This window comes from Aspergillus versicolor (genome assembly GCF_001890125.1).
Source record: "Aspergillus versicolor CBS 583.65 unplaced genomic scaffold ASPVEscaffold_3, whole genome shotgun sequence".
Lineage (NCBI taxonomy): Eukaryota > Fungi > Ascomycota > Eurotiomycetes > Eurotiales > Aspergillaceae > Aspergillus > Aspergillus versicolor.
The window spans coordinates 98,182-112,175 of NW_024467526.1; the positions used below are offsets into that span (position 1 = coordinate 98,182).

Sequence of the window (13,994 nt, forward strand, 5' to 3'; positions counted from 1 at the left end):
AAAACCACTCGACCATGGGATTATGACAACTTCCTGTATTGTTATTTGGATTATGAGCAGGCTAGCGCTAAAGTCTGGTTGAGAATTATGCAGAATCTGGGATGCAAGCTTTCTACCCCGTACCAAGACTGATCTACACGTCCATCTCACGAGAAATCCGGCCCAGCAGCTCCGTAACCTTCTCCAGCTGAGCACGCACGTTAGCCTGAGCCAGAATAGCGACTCGTCACGACTCACCCGATCATACCCCTCGAAGAGGTCAAAATGGTGGCCAGGGATATCGTAGACCGCGTGCAGCAGGGGATACTCGAGGCGGTCCCATCCCAGCTGTGCCGAGTCCCGGTGCAGGTCGACGTCCACGAGGCTGCCGGGCTTCGATCCAGCGGGGACGGGCACACGGTCGGTTGCGCGCAGGAGAACGACTGGGGGAGGAGAGCCAGCCACGAGCAGCTCTGGCGGCGGTGGGGGCCGCCCAAGAATGTTGTCCTGCGGGAGGCCGTGCGCGCGCTGGGTCAGGCTTCCGGGCGGCTCAGCCCGCCCCCCACCTGGCCGTGGCTGCTGCCAGCGCGGGGCCCTCCACCCGTCCAGCAGCCTGTCGCACTCATCCATGCGCCAGTCAACCGCCTGCTTCGTCTTGGCCGATGTCGTCTCCGTCACCCAGACATCGGCATCGACGAAGCGGTCGCGGTGATTCGCCCACTCCTCCGGCAGGGGGCTGTCAATCAAGATCAGTCCACGCAGCTGGAGGCCGGTTGCCTCGCCGGCCAGGATGCGCGCAATCTCCAGGGCTGTGAGCCCTCCAAGCGACCAGCCGCCAAGCAGAATGGGCCCCTGAGGTACGGCCGCGCGGATAAACGAGATGTACAGCCGGGCCATCTCCTCCATGCCGCCCTCCCACTGCTCCGCGCTCCCGAATTTGGGGTCCTGGATCCCGTACACCGGCCGGTCGAGGTCGCCGAGCATGAAGTAGTTGAAGATGGTGCCGCCACCATCGTGAAGCAGGAAGAGGGGTGCTGCGGCCGCGGGGCCCGGCTGGATCAGGGTCGGGTTGTCAAGAAGCATCGTTGAGGGAATTGCAGGAAGAGGGAGGCTGGAGAGACGAGTACAGCCTAGTTGTAGAGGCGACTGATATTGCACAATGGACACGATGTCACCTTGCTTTGGCTGTGGGGCTCTCTAATCAGTCTTGTAATCCCCTGCGCCGAACCAGCGATAGGGCACGCCTTGTGTTGGCTTGTCTCACGCTTGGCTTTGCAGCTCGATGTGCTGGCGTTGGGGGCGGTTTCACATCGCCCACAGGGGACTGGTCACCCAGCCAGCCATGACTCGCACAGAGAACTCGTTGCATACACACGATACATACATACCATACATACCATACATACACAAGTACAGCTAGTACTGCTAGCTGTACTCCAACGGACGTTGGCCGTACCCACCAGTAGAGCTCGCATGTTGCTGGGCCCTAGCTCAGCCCTCGTATACTGCCCGACGAGCAACTGCCAGAGCTGCTCACAGAGTCCTGTTGATTCGCTTGACACAGCTGTCTCAGAGCTTCAGGCTTCAAGGTCACCCCGAGCTCGAGTTGACTGTCAGCGTCTACAACGATAACCATAACCAGAACACAAACAAGAAACATCCAAAACCCTAAGACCCTTTTACCCATGCCTGCTGCTTCTCTGAACAAACCCGAGAGTGACTATCAACAGCTAACTGCCATGTCTGACTCCCAGGAACCAACCATGTTGTCCATCGACGCGATCGAGGCCATGGCTCCCAGCTTCGACGTCACCGTGGCCATCAACGACGACCTGCTCGACGACGACGGCGTCGAGATTGGCTCCAATGCCACCACAACCGGGCTTCGCGAGCTCTTCCGGAAGAGCCTGCGCCTCAGCGAGCCCCTCGACCTCAACGCGACCTTCTTCGAGCTGGGCGGAGATTCCCTCGCTGCCATGCGCCTGGCCGCCAGCGCGCAGACGCTAGGGTTCGCGCTGCGAGTGGAGGATATATTCAAGGTGGAGAAGATTGGAAGCCTGCTGGCTCACGCCGACCACACAACCGCACCAGTGGCAGCGACAGTAGCTCCCTTTCAGCTCCTGGGCGACGCGGCAGACGAAGTCCTTGCTGAGGTCGCCGCGCGCTGCCAGATCAAACAAGGCGAGATCCAAGACGCTTACCCGGCCACCGCACTGCAGGAGGGCCAGATAGCCATCTCAAGCCGGCAGCAAGGTGCCTACACGGCGCATCATGTCTATCGGTTGCCAGAAACGGTCACCCTGGGCCGGCTGCAGGCCGCGTGGCAGACCGTGGTCGACACCCTGCCCATTCTGCGCACCCGAATCGTGCATTCCAATGTATACGGAGGATGTCTCCAAGTCGCGGTCTCGCACGCGATCCAATGGCAGACTGGCTCGAGCGTAGACCAGTATGTAGAACACGACCGGGACGCACCCTTCCTCTACGGCGTTCCTCTCGCTCGCTATGCCGTGATCGAGGAGCCCGCGGGCGACCGGTACTTTGTCTGGACGGTGCACCATGCCATGTACGACGGATGGAGCATGCCTCAGATGATCCAGATGGTCGAACAGGCCTACCGGGGCCAGTCTGTAGTCGGTAGTCCCCCTTTCCAAGCCCTCATCCACCATATCGAAGAGCATCTGCCATCGTCGGAACAGTATTGGCGAGAGCAGCTCCGCGATGCGCCGGCGGCCTCTTTCCCTGCCTCATCTCCCTCACCACTATCACGCCAAAAACACATCCACCAGTTTGGCTTTGCTCGTCGCGCTGGGGATTCGGTCACCCTCTCCACCATGGTCCGAGCTGCCTGGGCGCTGCTAGTGGCGCGGTACTCGGACGGCGATGTAGTGGATGATGTCGTGTTTGGAGCGACTTTGACCGGCCGGAACGTGTCTCTTCCTGGTGTGGACGTCAACACGGTGATCGGGCCGACCATCACCACAGTGCCCATCCGCGTCCGCATCGACCCGGGCCAAAGGGTGGTTGACTTCCTACATGGAATCCAGCAGCAGGCTGCCTCAATGATCCCGTTCGAGCACACTGGCCTGCAGAGCATCCGCCGTCTGGGCCCGGCTGCGCAGGCGGCCTGTGATTTCCGCACCCTGCTCATCGTGCAGCCGAAGCAAGAGAGGGAGAGGTCGTCCATTCTGCCTGCAGAGAGGATCGAGTCGCGCAATTTCTTCAACTACCCGCTCGTCCTGGAGTGCAAGCTGGACGGGCGGAGCATCGAGTTCGTGGCCAGCTTCGACGACCGCGTACTTCCGCCAGTGCAGATGCAACGCCTCTTGTATCAGCTTGAGCAAGTGCTGCGGCAGCTCAATGACCACGAGAATAATGATCGACTCTCTGAAATAGACATGCTGACGGCGAGAGACCTGACGGAGATTCGCGACTGGAACAAAGAGCACCACGAGCCGGTCCCTTTGTGCACCCACGACGAGCTCGCCAACCAGGTCCAGCTTCGACCTGATGCCCCAGCGGTGCATGCCCACGACGGACAGCTCACCTACCGAGAATTGGACCAACGATCCACGGATTTGGCGCTGCAGTTGGTAGCCCGCGGAGTCAGCGGCCCTGACGCCATGATCCCCATGTGCTTGCGGAAATCGGTGCTGGCGCCGATTGTCAAATTTGCCATCTGGAAGGCTGGCGGCGCGGTTGTGCCCTTGGATCCTGCCCATCCTCGCGCGCGACTGCACCGCATTGTTGACGCGGTAAAGGCGCCTCTTGTCGTGACCACCACCGACCTGGAGAGCCTGTTTGCAGACGGTCCGGCGCCGACAATGGCAGTGGACGTACCGCTGCCCTCTACTCCAGATGCATCTCTGCCCCTGGTGCAGCCGCACAACATCGCAACGGTCATGTTCACCTCGGGCACGACTGGGACTCCCAAGGGCATTCTCATCTCACACTCCAGCCTGTCCACCAGCATCGCCACCCACGGGCCCGTTGTGGGAGGCACTCCCGAGACTCGAGTCTTTCAATTCGCCTCGTACACCTTTGACGTCAGCTTCATGGACACTGGGCTGGCCCTGTTCCGCGGAGGCTGCCTCTGCATTCCGGCGGAGCAGGACCGCATCAATCGCCTCGCGGCGTCTATCACCGAGCTCAACGCCAATTTTGCAGACCTGACCCCGACGGTTGCCGCACTGATTCGCCCGCAGGATGCGCCGACGTTGAAGACGCTGGTGCTCGCGGGAGAAGCTCCGACTCCTGCGGTGGTCGACGCGTGGAAGGATGCAGTCAACCTGCAGAACCTCTACGGTCCGACGGAAACTTCGGCGGCCGCAGTCAACACCACCCTGGGCATCAATTCCCGGCCTAGCAACATCGGACGTGGCGTTGGCGGTACACTGTGGGTAGTCGAGCCGTCGGACCACCGCCGGCTGGCGCCTGTGGGCTGCATCGGGGAGCTCTTTGTCGAATCGCCGTTCCTGGCGCGCGAGTACCTGAATAACCCGGATCTGACGGCCTCTTCCTTTGTCGACGGCGCCTCATGGCAAGAGACGCCGCGCCGCATGTACAAGACGGGCGATCTTGTCCGCTACTGCCCTAATGGAACTCTCGAGTACGTGGCTCGCAAGGACTCCCAGGTCAAATTCCACGGCCAGCGAGTCGAGCTGGGCGAGATCGAGCACCAAGCCAAGCGGGCAGATACACGCATCGTCGATGTGGCTGCCCATGTTATCAAGCCGACTGCAGAGATCACCAGCGAGACACTGGCTCTGTTCTTCGCCACGGAATCGGCCGCTGACCAGCCCGTCCGGCCGCTGGAGCTGGACGGCAACTCCCTCGATCTCCAGACAGTGATTGCAAAGCTTGCTAATAGTCTCCCATCTTACATGGTGCCCTCGATATTCATCCGCCTCAACGCTCTCCCCAAGAGTGCATCTGGCAAAATGGACAGGCGAAGACTCCAAGAGATTGCCGGCAGTCTGACCCGCGACCAAGTGTCTGTGTACTCGCTGGCAGACGCCCAGAAAAGACGACCAGTGACGGCCGCTCAAAGGCAACTGCACCAGCTCTGGGCACAGATCCTCAACCTCCCAGACGAGGCTGTTGGAGTCGATGACAGCTTCATGAGACTGGGGGGAGACTCCATCGCCGCCATGCGTCTTGTGGCTGCTGCCCAGGACGTTGGCTTCCGGCTTCGGGTCGCCGAAATATTCGCTTCGCCTGTTCTGTCGGAGATGGCGGAGCTGATGAAGCCTCTCCAGGTAGCGAATGATAAGCGAATGGACCACCAGAGCCCCTTTGCTCTCCTGCCGCCTGATATGACTCGTTCGCAGCTCCTGCAGCTGGCATCAGCGCATGGGCTGCCCGCCGACTCGATCGAGGATGTGTATCCCTGTACACCCCTGCAAGAGGGCCTGATGGCCCTCACCCGTCGCCATCCCGGAGCCTATATATTCCGCAACGTTTTCAAACTGCCTGTAGACTTGGACATTGATCGTTTCCGTGCTGCATGGCAGACAGTAGTCGACCACACCCCAATCCTGCGCTCGCGCATCATCGAAGGCGATAGCGGGACCCTCCAAGTGGTGTTGAGCAGGGAGACCATTGACTGGGACTCCTCGAACAGTCTGGATCAGTCACTGAAAACCGCAGCAATCCCCATCGACTACGGAAGCCGGTTGGCCAGGTACAACATCACCACGGAGGCGGCGCAGACCTGGTTCGTGTGGACTGCACACCACGCCCTCTACGACGGTTGGAGCATTCCAATCATCCTCGACGCCGTGGGGGCTGCGTACAAGGGGACCAATCTGCCCACGGTTGCCCCCTTCTCCGGCTTCTTAAGATATCTTGGGCAGATTGACCAGGCTGCCTGCGATGACTTCTGGCGCTCTGAACTGGCGGGAGCCCCCCAGTCCAACTTCCCTTCGCCATCCATGCAAAGCAAGGCCAACCCAGACTACCATACTCTGAGCCAGACTCTCTCCCTCGAGCGCAGCCAGTCCGACGTGACCACTTCTACGCTCGTTCGGGCGGCGTGGGCCATCGTTCACGCAAGATATTCCGAGTCGTCCGAGAGCGTCTTCGGGGCTACCTTGATGGGCCGCAATGCTGCCATTCCGGGCGTCGAGAAGATGGTCGGGCCAACCGTTACCACTGTCCCTCTGCGGATCTCGGTGGATGCAGACCTTACGGTGGCACAGCTACTCTCGCGAATCCAGGAGCAGGCAGCCCGCATGATCGACTTTGAGCACGCGGGCCTACAGAACATCCGCCGGCTCAGCGAAGACGCGCAGCGAGCGTGCGACTTCCAGAGTCTCCTGGTCGTGCAGCCCGCCGAGAACCAGCGTGCCAGCCCCATCGGCCTGCAGCAGACCTCGCGAGGCGGGGCGGGATTCCACTCGTATCCGCTCGTGCTCGAATGCTGCGTGGCGGAGAATCATATCGAGGTGAATGTCGATTTCGACGCGAATGTGGTTCCCCGGGTCCAGCTGCAGCGAATACTGGGCCAGCTCCACCACGTCCTCCAGCAACTGAGCACTTCTGCGGTTGGGGTGCTCGTCGGGGATATCGACGTCTGCAGCCCGTCAGATCAGATGGAGGTGCTCCGCTGGAGTGCAGATCGTCTGCCTTCTCCTGTCGCGAGCTGCGTCCACGAGCTCGTGGGCCGACAGGTTCTCCTCCGTCCAGAAGCAGAGGCGGTCTCCGGCTGGGATACCAGCTTTACGTATCACCAGCTGGACGAGCTGTCAGATTCCCTGGCCAGCCATCTGATTTCTCTGGGAGTCGGCCTTGAGGATCCGGTGGCGGTTTGCTTTGAAAAGTCCGCGTGGACTGTCGTCAGCATGCTGGCCATTCTGAAAGCAGGCGGAGTCTGTCTGGCCCTGGATCCCTCCCACCCCCCTCGTCGCCTGCAAACAACCGTGCAGACTGCGCGTGCCACGCTCGTGCTGGCCAGCGAGGGTCGCGCGCTGCGTGTGGCTCAGGAAGCCATTCACCACCTTCCCATTCTGGCTGTCGGAGCATCCTTCGTGAACCGGCTCTCCTCCAAGCAGCCCGAGACTGCGGCCCATATCCAGCCATTCAATGCTGCATTCCTCATCTACACCTCCGGCAGCACCGGGACGCCCAAAGGAGTTGTCCTCGAACATTCCGCCGTCTGCACCAGCACCATTGCGCAGGGCAAGGTCCTCCAGACGGGCCCGAATTCGCGCGTGTTCCAGTTCGCAGCCCATGTGTTTGACATTAGCATCCACGATATCTTCACCACCCTCATCCACGGTGGTTGCGTCTGTGTGCCCTCCGAAGAGCAGCGGACTGGTAACCTCGCCGCAGTGATGGCCTCCATGAGAGTGACTGCTGCCTGCCTGACCACGACCGTTGCCTCGCTTCTCCCCGCGGATATCCCTACCCTCTCAATCCTCATTCTCGCCGGAGAAGCCGTGACCCGTCGTGCCATTGACCTGTTTGCGGGATCGGCAGTCAAGATCCATAACTGTTACGGTCCCGCCGAGAGCACCATCTTCTGCTCGTGGAACGGAGACGTTGGACGAGGCCGGAAGCCAGCGAATATCGGCCAGGGCCTGGCCAGTCGCCTGTGGGTGGTCGACACTGCAAACCACGACCGTCTTGCCCCGATCGGATGTGTTGGAGAGTTGCTTGTGGAAGGACCGCTCCTTGCACGGGGGTATCTCAATGACCCGGTCAAGACGCAGCAATCATTTATCAATGCGCCGGCCTGGACCAAGGCCCAGCCGTACACTGGCTCGCGCCGCATGTATGCTACAGGCGATCTGGTCCGGCACGAGGCGGACGGGTCGCTCGAGTATATCGGGCGCAAAGACACGCAGATCAAGATCCACGGCCAGCGTCTCGAGCTGAGTGAGATCGACCACCACCTCGACAATGCCATCGTGGTGTGGCCCACATCGGGTCCTCTGAGGGAGAAACTCGTCGCCGTCATGGAGGTGCCTTTGGCGAGCACCAGCATGGCTGGGCTATTCCCTTTACTCAGCTCGCAGGACCGTCAACTGGCGGAGGGCCGACTCGATGCTTTACTCAACCGTGTGGCAGAGGAGCTGCCCCGATACATGGTGCCCACCGTTTGGCTTGCAGTGCCGAATATTCCCAAGAACACCTCGGGGAAGATCGATCGTGCGCATGTTCGCCGGACAGTAGAGAAGCTGGAAGAGGGATATATTTCCCAGATGGCACTCGGCCAGGCAGAGTCCCATGAGGAGAAAACACTGGGAGGAGAGGCTTGCACACCTGTCGAGAGACTGCTCGCCTCGACCGTCGCCCGCGTCCTCAACCTTGCAGAAGACAGTGTCCCCAGAGGCCGCTCGTTGGTCAGCCTCGGTGGCGATTCCATTACCGCCATGCAGGTGGCTGCCCGTCTCCGACGTGAAGGCCTCGTGGTGCGTGTCGAAGACCTTCTCCGCAGTCGCACCATCTCCAGCCTGGCCCTGCTGACCCAGCCTCGCCATGAGGTCTCGTCAGTGAGCGCAACCGAGACTGTCGGTGAGAAATTTGCCCTGTCGCCAGTCCAGCAGTTGTATTTCGAGATGACCGAGGGACAGCTCATGAAGATGCACCAGAGTTTCTTGCTACGCCCGTCACGACCCCTGGAAGCCAGTCAAGTCTCACAAGCATTGGATGCGATCGTACGACATCATTCCATGCTCCGTGCCCGTTTCGAACACCAGGGCGGCCACTGGAAACAGACCATCACCCTCGAGACCGAGGGATCCTACCACGTTGTGGCCGCAAAGGCATCGAGCCGGGCCGATGCTGCTCCCATCATCGACGCCACCCATCAGGCTCTCGACCCCCAGACAGGTCCTCTAATCGCCGCAGCTCTGATCAATCTTCCATCCGGCCAGCTGCTGTTTCTTGCTGCACACCATCTGATCATTGATCTTGTGTCATGGCGAGTTATCCTCCGCGACCTGGAGGAGCTACTGCTGTCTGGTTCTCTGCAGGCTGACTGCCCCTTCTCGTTCCAAGCGTGGCTGCGTCTACAGGAGGAATATGCGAAGAAGCACATTGAGCCGGAAGAGACAACTACTGTTGCGCCTGTCGACCTTTTTGAGTACTGGGGCTTGACGAGCAACGTCTATGGAGATCTCATCCAGAGGTCCTTTGTTTTGGATGCGCAGACAACACAGCAGCTGCTGGGCGACGCCAACCGAACCTTGAACAGCGAGCCCATGGAGCTGTTCCTCGCAGCCGCAATATTCAGCTTCACCCAGGCGTTCGTCGACAGGGCGGCTCCGACTGCCTTCAGCGAAGGGCACGGCCGTGAGTCCTGGGACGAGGCTGCCATAGACCTGTCCAACACGGTGGGATGGTTCACAACTCTCGCCCCCGTCCGTGTTGCCTCAGACGAGATACCCAACCTGGTCGAGGCAGTGCGCCGGGTCAAGGATCGCAGACGCAGCCTGGGAGCAAACGGGTGGAGGTACTTTACATCTCGCTACCTCAACCAGAACGGGCGTGCGGCGTACCGAGACCACTGGCCCATGGAGCTTGTCTTCAACTACCTGGGACAATATCAACAACTGGAGCGCGATGATGCGCTTCTGCGCCAGGAGCCTCTGACTGCGGCAGAGTACGCTTCCAACCTGGCGGACAATCTGACCCGGTGGGCCGTGCTCGAGGTCTCCGTCGTCATCGACCAGGGCCGCCTGCGTGTCGACATGATGTACAACCGCCATGGCAAGCGACAGGAGCAGTTCGAGGCTTGGATTCGTGGGTATCAGCACTGCCTAGAGACCGCCGCCCGAGAACTGCCTCGGCGAGCTCGAGAACCTACCCTGAGCGACTTCCCCCTCCTCCAGACCTCGTACTCGGGCATCGATCACCTACTTCGCTCCCGCCTGCCAGCGCTGGGACTGTCTAGAATGGAAGATATCGAGGCCGTCTACCCGTGCTCGCCAATGCAAGAGGGCTTACTGGTCAGCCAGAGCAAGAATCCAGACACATACAAGATCCGGTTCGACTTTGCCGTCGTGCCCCAGGCTGGCTCTGGTATGCATGCAGAACGTCTTCTGGAGGCCTGGCAGTCGGTGATTGATCGCCATCCTGCTCTCCGAACATTATTTGTAGACTCTGTGGCCGAGCAGGGCGCCTATGATCAGATCGTCCTGCGCCATTTGGTTGCGCCCACTACACTGAATGGCATTCGCAGCCACTCTAGTAAGGGCGCAGTCCGTGCAATGCACCATCTGACGGTCACAGAGGCCCCGAACGGGCATCTGCAATGCAGCCTGGACATTTCCCATGCGGTCATCGATGCTTCCTCCTTCCGTTTGATTCTCCGCGATCTGATCCAAGCCTGCGATGGGGCTGTGCTGGCGCAGGGCCCGTCATACGGCGAGTACATTGCCTACCTGGGCAAGCAGTCCCAAGAGAAAGCCATTCGCTTCTGGACAGAGTACTTGGAGGGCATCCAGCCGTGCCACTTTCCACACTTGGGGTCGGCAACGAGCAAAGAGCTCGAGGCTGTTGCGGTTAGTTTGGAGGATATTCCAGGCGCCGCACTGCAGGACTTTTGCTCGCAGCACAACGCCACTCTGGCCAATGTCTTCCAGGTTGTCTGGGCCCTCGTTCTCGGTCTGTACAGCGGCACTGACCACGTTGCCTTTGGGTATTTGGTCTCTGGTCGCGATATCCCCGTCCAGAACGCCCAAGCCATTGTCGGCCCGCTCATCAACATGCTGGTATGCCGTCTCGACCTCGACCGCGAGGCCCCGGTCGCCAGCTTGATCAACAGCGCACAAGAGGCGTATCTGGACGGCCTCAAGCACCATTACTGCTCACTCGCGAGCATCCAGCATGCGCTCAACTTGTCCGGCCGCCCGCTGTTTAACACGGTCATGTCCATCCAGCGGGTGGACGAACATGCCTTGGCTGGACAGTCCGTTTCGATCCAGGACATCAATGGGTATGATCCAACTGAATACGACGTTACGGTCAACGTCCAGGTGCCTGTTGACCATAGCCAGCGTCCCAGTGTGTCCCTGGGCTACTGGACTCCCGTCCTCTCTGCCCAACAAGCCGAGAGCGTCGCGCATACGTTTAGTAGTGTCCTCCATCAGCTTGTCACAAAGGAGAGTCCTCTAGCCGGCGAGATCGACGCCCTTGGCGAGCGCGATCTCGTACAAATTCAAGAGTGGAATAAAGCAATGCCACCCCCAGCCACAGAGACCATCCACGAGCTCATTCAGCAGCAGGCCCTGGCTCACCCTGATCGCCCGGCCGTGGAGGGCTGCGACGGCAACCTGTCGTACAGCACGCTGGACGCCCTCGCCACCCGACTGGCAACCAAGCTGATCGAGCTCGGCGTGAATGTCGAGTCCAAGGTGGCTCTGTGCTTTGACAAGTCGGTGTATGCAGTTGTGGCAATGCTGGCCATTCTGAAGGCCGGAGCTGCTTTTGCCTCGCTCGACTCCAGCCACCCGACAGAGCGCCTGAAGTCGATTATGGACGATCTTGAAGCCCAGGTTGTTCTGGCTTCCCCGGTCCTCGAACAGCTGGCCCGGAAGCTGGCACCTCACGTCGTCGTTGTGAGCTCGTCGTCACCGCTCTTGCAAGAACCATATTTAGGAACAATCCTGCCCACCGTCTCTGCAGCCAATTTGGCGTATATCATCTTCACCTCGGGCACCACGGGCAAGCCCAAAGGAACCATGAACGAACACGGCGCATACATTGCCAACCTGCGCACCTACGCAGACAGGCTGCAAATGAACTCGTCCAGCCGAGTCCTACAGTTTGCATCGTACACGTTCGATGCTTCCATCCTGGAGATTCTGACGACGCTGCTGGTCGGTGGGTGTGTCTGTGTCCCCAACGAGGAGACTCGACTTCACTCCATCTCCCGCTTTATCGAGGAGTACCAAGCAAACTGGGCTCTGCTGACCCCCTCTGTTGCTCGCACAATTGACCCCGCGAGTGTTCCCAGCTTGAAGACCTTGGTGCTGGGAGGAGAGGCCATGACCGATGCTCATATCGCTACGTGGTCCAAGAGCGTCACCCTGATCAACGCCTACGGTCCCAGCGAGACCGCCGTCATTGCTGCAGTGAATCATACGGTCACCAGTGCTTCCAACATTGGCAAGGCGTCTGGTGGTCTGGGCTGGATCGTGCACCCCCAGAGTCACAGCCAGTTGGTTCCAATTGGTGCCGTTGGCGAGCTCGTGATTCAGGGTCCCTCTGTCGCCAGGGGATACTTAAAAGAGCCCGAAAAGACCGCAGCCTCGTTCGTGCTGGCGCCTGAATGGTCCTCGTCGAGCGGTAGTCGTGTCTATAAGACCGGCGATCTGGTCCGGTATACGCCCGATGGGTCCTTCGCCTTCATCGGCCGCAAGGACACCCAGGTCAAGCTGCAAGGTCAACGCATGGAACTCAGTGAGGTCGAGCATCATCTCTTGCAGGATGACCGGGTTCTCCATGCCGCTGTTCTTCTGCACAGCCCAGCAGAAGGTAAAGGGCGATTGACGGCGATCTTGACACTGCGAGGGCTCAGCAGCGGGAAGAGCGCCGCTCATCAGCTCCAAGTTATCCCCGATGCCCACCGCAAGGAGGCGTCGACGGCAGTTGCTTCCATATCCCTCGCGGTCGCCGAGCGTGTCCCCCGGTACATGGTGCCCAGCGACTGGATGGTGATCGAAGCAATGCCATTCAGCAAGTCCGGCAAGCTGGATCGAAGCGCCCTCGCTCGCTGGCTCAAGTCCCTGGACGAGACGGAATACCGGGCCGCTCTGCTCACAGAGCAAGTGGGCGCCGACGCCGAGCCAGCGACTGAGATGGAGCAAGTGCTGCGGCGCCTGTGTGCCCGTGTTCTGAATTGCACGGAGCAAGAGGTGCTCCTCAGTCGCTCGTTTGTGGCGCTGGGAGGAGACTCGATTGCCGCCATGCAGCTCTCGGCCACCTGTCGGGCTGAGAACATCCACCTTCGCGTACAGGATATCTTGCAAGGCAAGTCCCTGTCTCAGGTCGCACAAGCTATGCGCCATGAAGACACTGTCGCTACTGTGGCGAAGCAGGATAGCCTGAATCAGACGTTCGACCTGTCTCCGATCCAAGGGTTCTTCTTCGAACTCACAGCAGGCAAGCCCTCTCGCTTCAACCAGAGTTTCCTGCTACAATTGACGCGCCGGATCGATTCTGTTGCTCTGGAGAATGCAATCAAGGTGCTCGCCCAAGAGCACTCAATGCTGCGCGCTCGCTTCAAGAAGACTGCCAGTGGGGGCTGGACCCAATACATTACGGACGACCTCGACAAGCCTTGCTCAGTCCAGGTTCATCATGTCCCTTCGCTCGCCGAAGTCCAAGCTACGGTAGTGGAGGCAACCAAGCAGCTCGACATTGAACAAGGTCCCCTGTTCGCAGCACTGCTCTTCCAGACCGGCGAAGGGGACCAGTTCCTGTACCTGGTTGCCCACCATCTGGTCATCGACCTCGTTTCCTGGAGAGTCATCCTGACTACACTGGAGCAGATGCTCCCCGATGGCAGTGAGGCGGGCATCGTCCGGCAGTCGACACCCTTTCAGGCGTGGGCGCGCGCCCAGGCTGAATACGTTCAGCACCAGGACTGGGATGAAGCCAGTGTGTTGCCATACACGATCCCGGCCGCGAATCCATCCTACTGGGGAATGACCTCTCAAGACAACACGTACGGCAACACTGTCAGAGAAACGTTCACCCTGGATGCACCAATCTCCGCAATGCTGCTGGAAACCGCCAACAGCCCGTTCCGCACCGAGCCATCCGACATTTTCATCACCGCCCTGCTCGACTCGTTCGGACACGTCTTTACTGATCGCGAGGCCCCAGCGGTCTTCGGCGAAGCCCATGGCCGCGAGCCGTGGAGCGACGGGCTGGACGTTTCAAGCACGGTTGGGTGGTTCACGACCATCAGCCCCGTGTCTCTGGCTGGCACGGAGTCGCCCACCGAGGGATTCGAGCAGAAGCTGAGAACGATCAAGGACCGCCGGCGACAGCTTCCTAAGCAG

The 13,994-nt window shown here is 60.1% G+C and overlaps 2 protein-coding genes across 2 annotated transcripts; one reads left to right on the plus strand and one right to left on the minus strand.

Moving 5' to 3' along the window:
• Nucleotides 1-133: 133 nt before the first annotated feature.
• Nucleotides 134-1,062, minus strand: ASPVEDRAFT_81196 (thioesterase domain-containing protein; the record flags this gene model as incomplete). Its single annotated transcript, XM_040816997.1, has 2 exons — nt 134-187; nt 238-1,062. The coding sequence occupies 2 exons, from the start codon at nt 1,060-1,062 to the stop codon at nt 134-136; spliced, it is 879 nt and encodes a 292-aa protein (XP_040665354.1).
• Nucleotides 1,063-1,651: 589 nt separating this feature from the next.
• On the plus strand, nt 1,652-12,714 carry ASPVEDRAFT_187857 (uncharacterized protein; the record flags this gene model as incomplete). Its single annotated transcript, XM_040809014.1, has 2 exons — nt 1,652-7,192; nt 11,738-12,714. Coding segments are annotated over exons 1-2 (6,504 nt in total), but the record flags the coding sequence as incomplete, so codon positions are not given.
• Between the last annotated feature and the right edge of the window lie 1,280 nt (nt 12,715-13,994).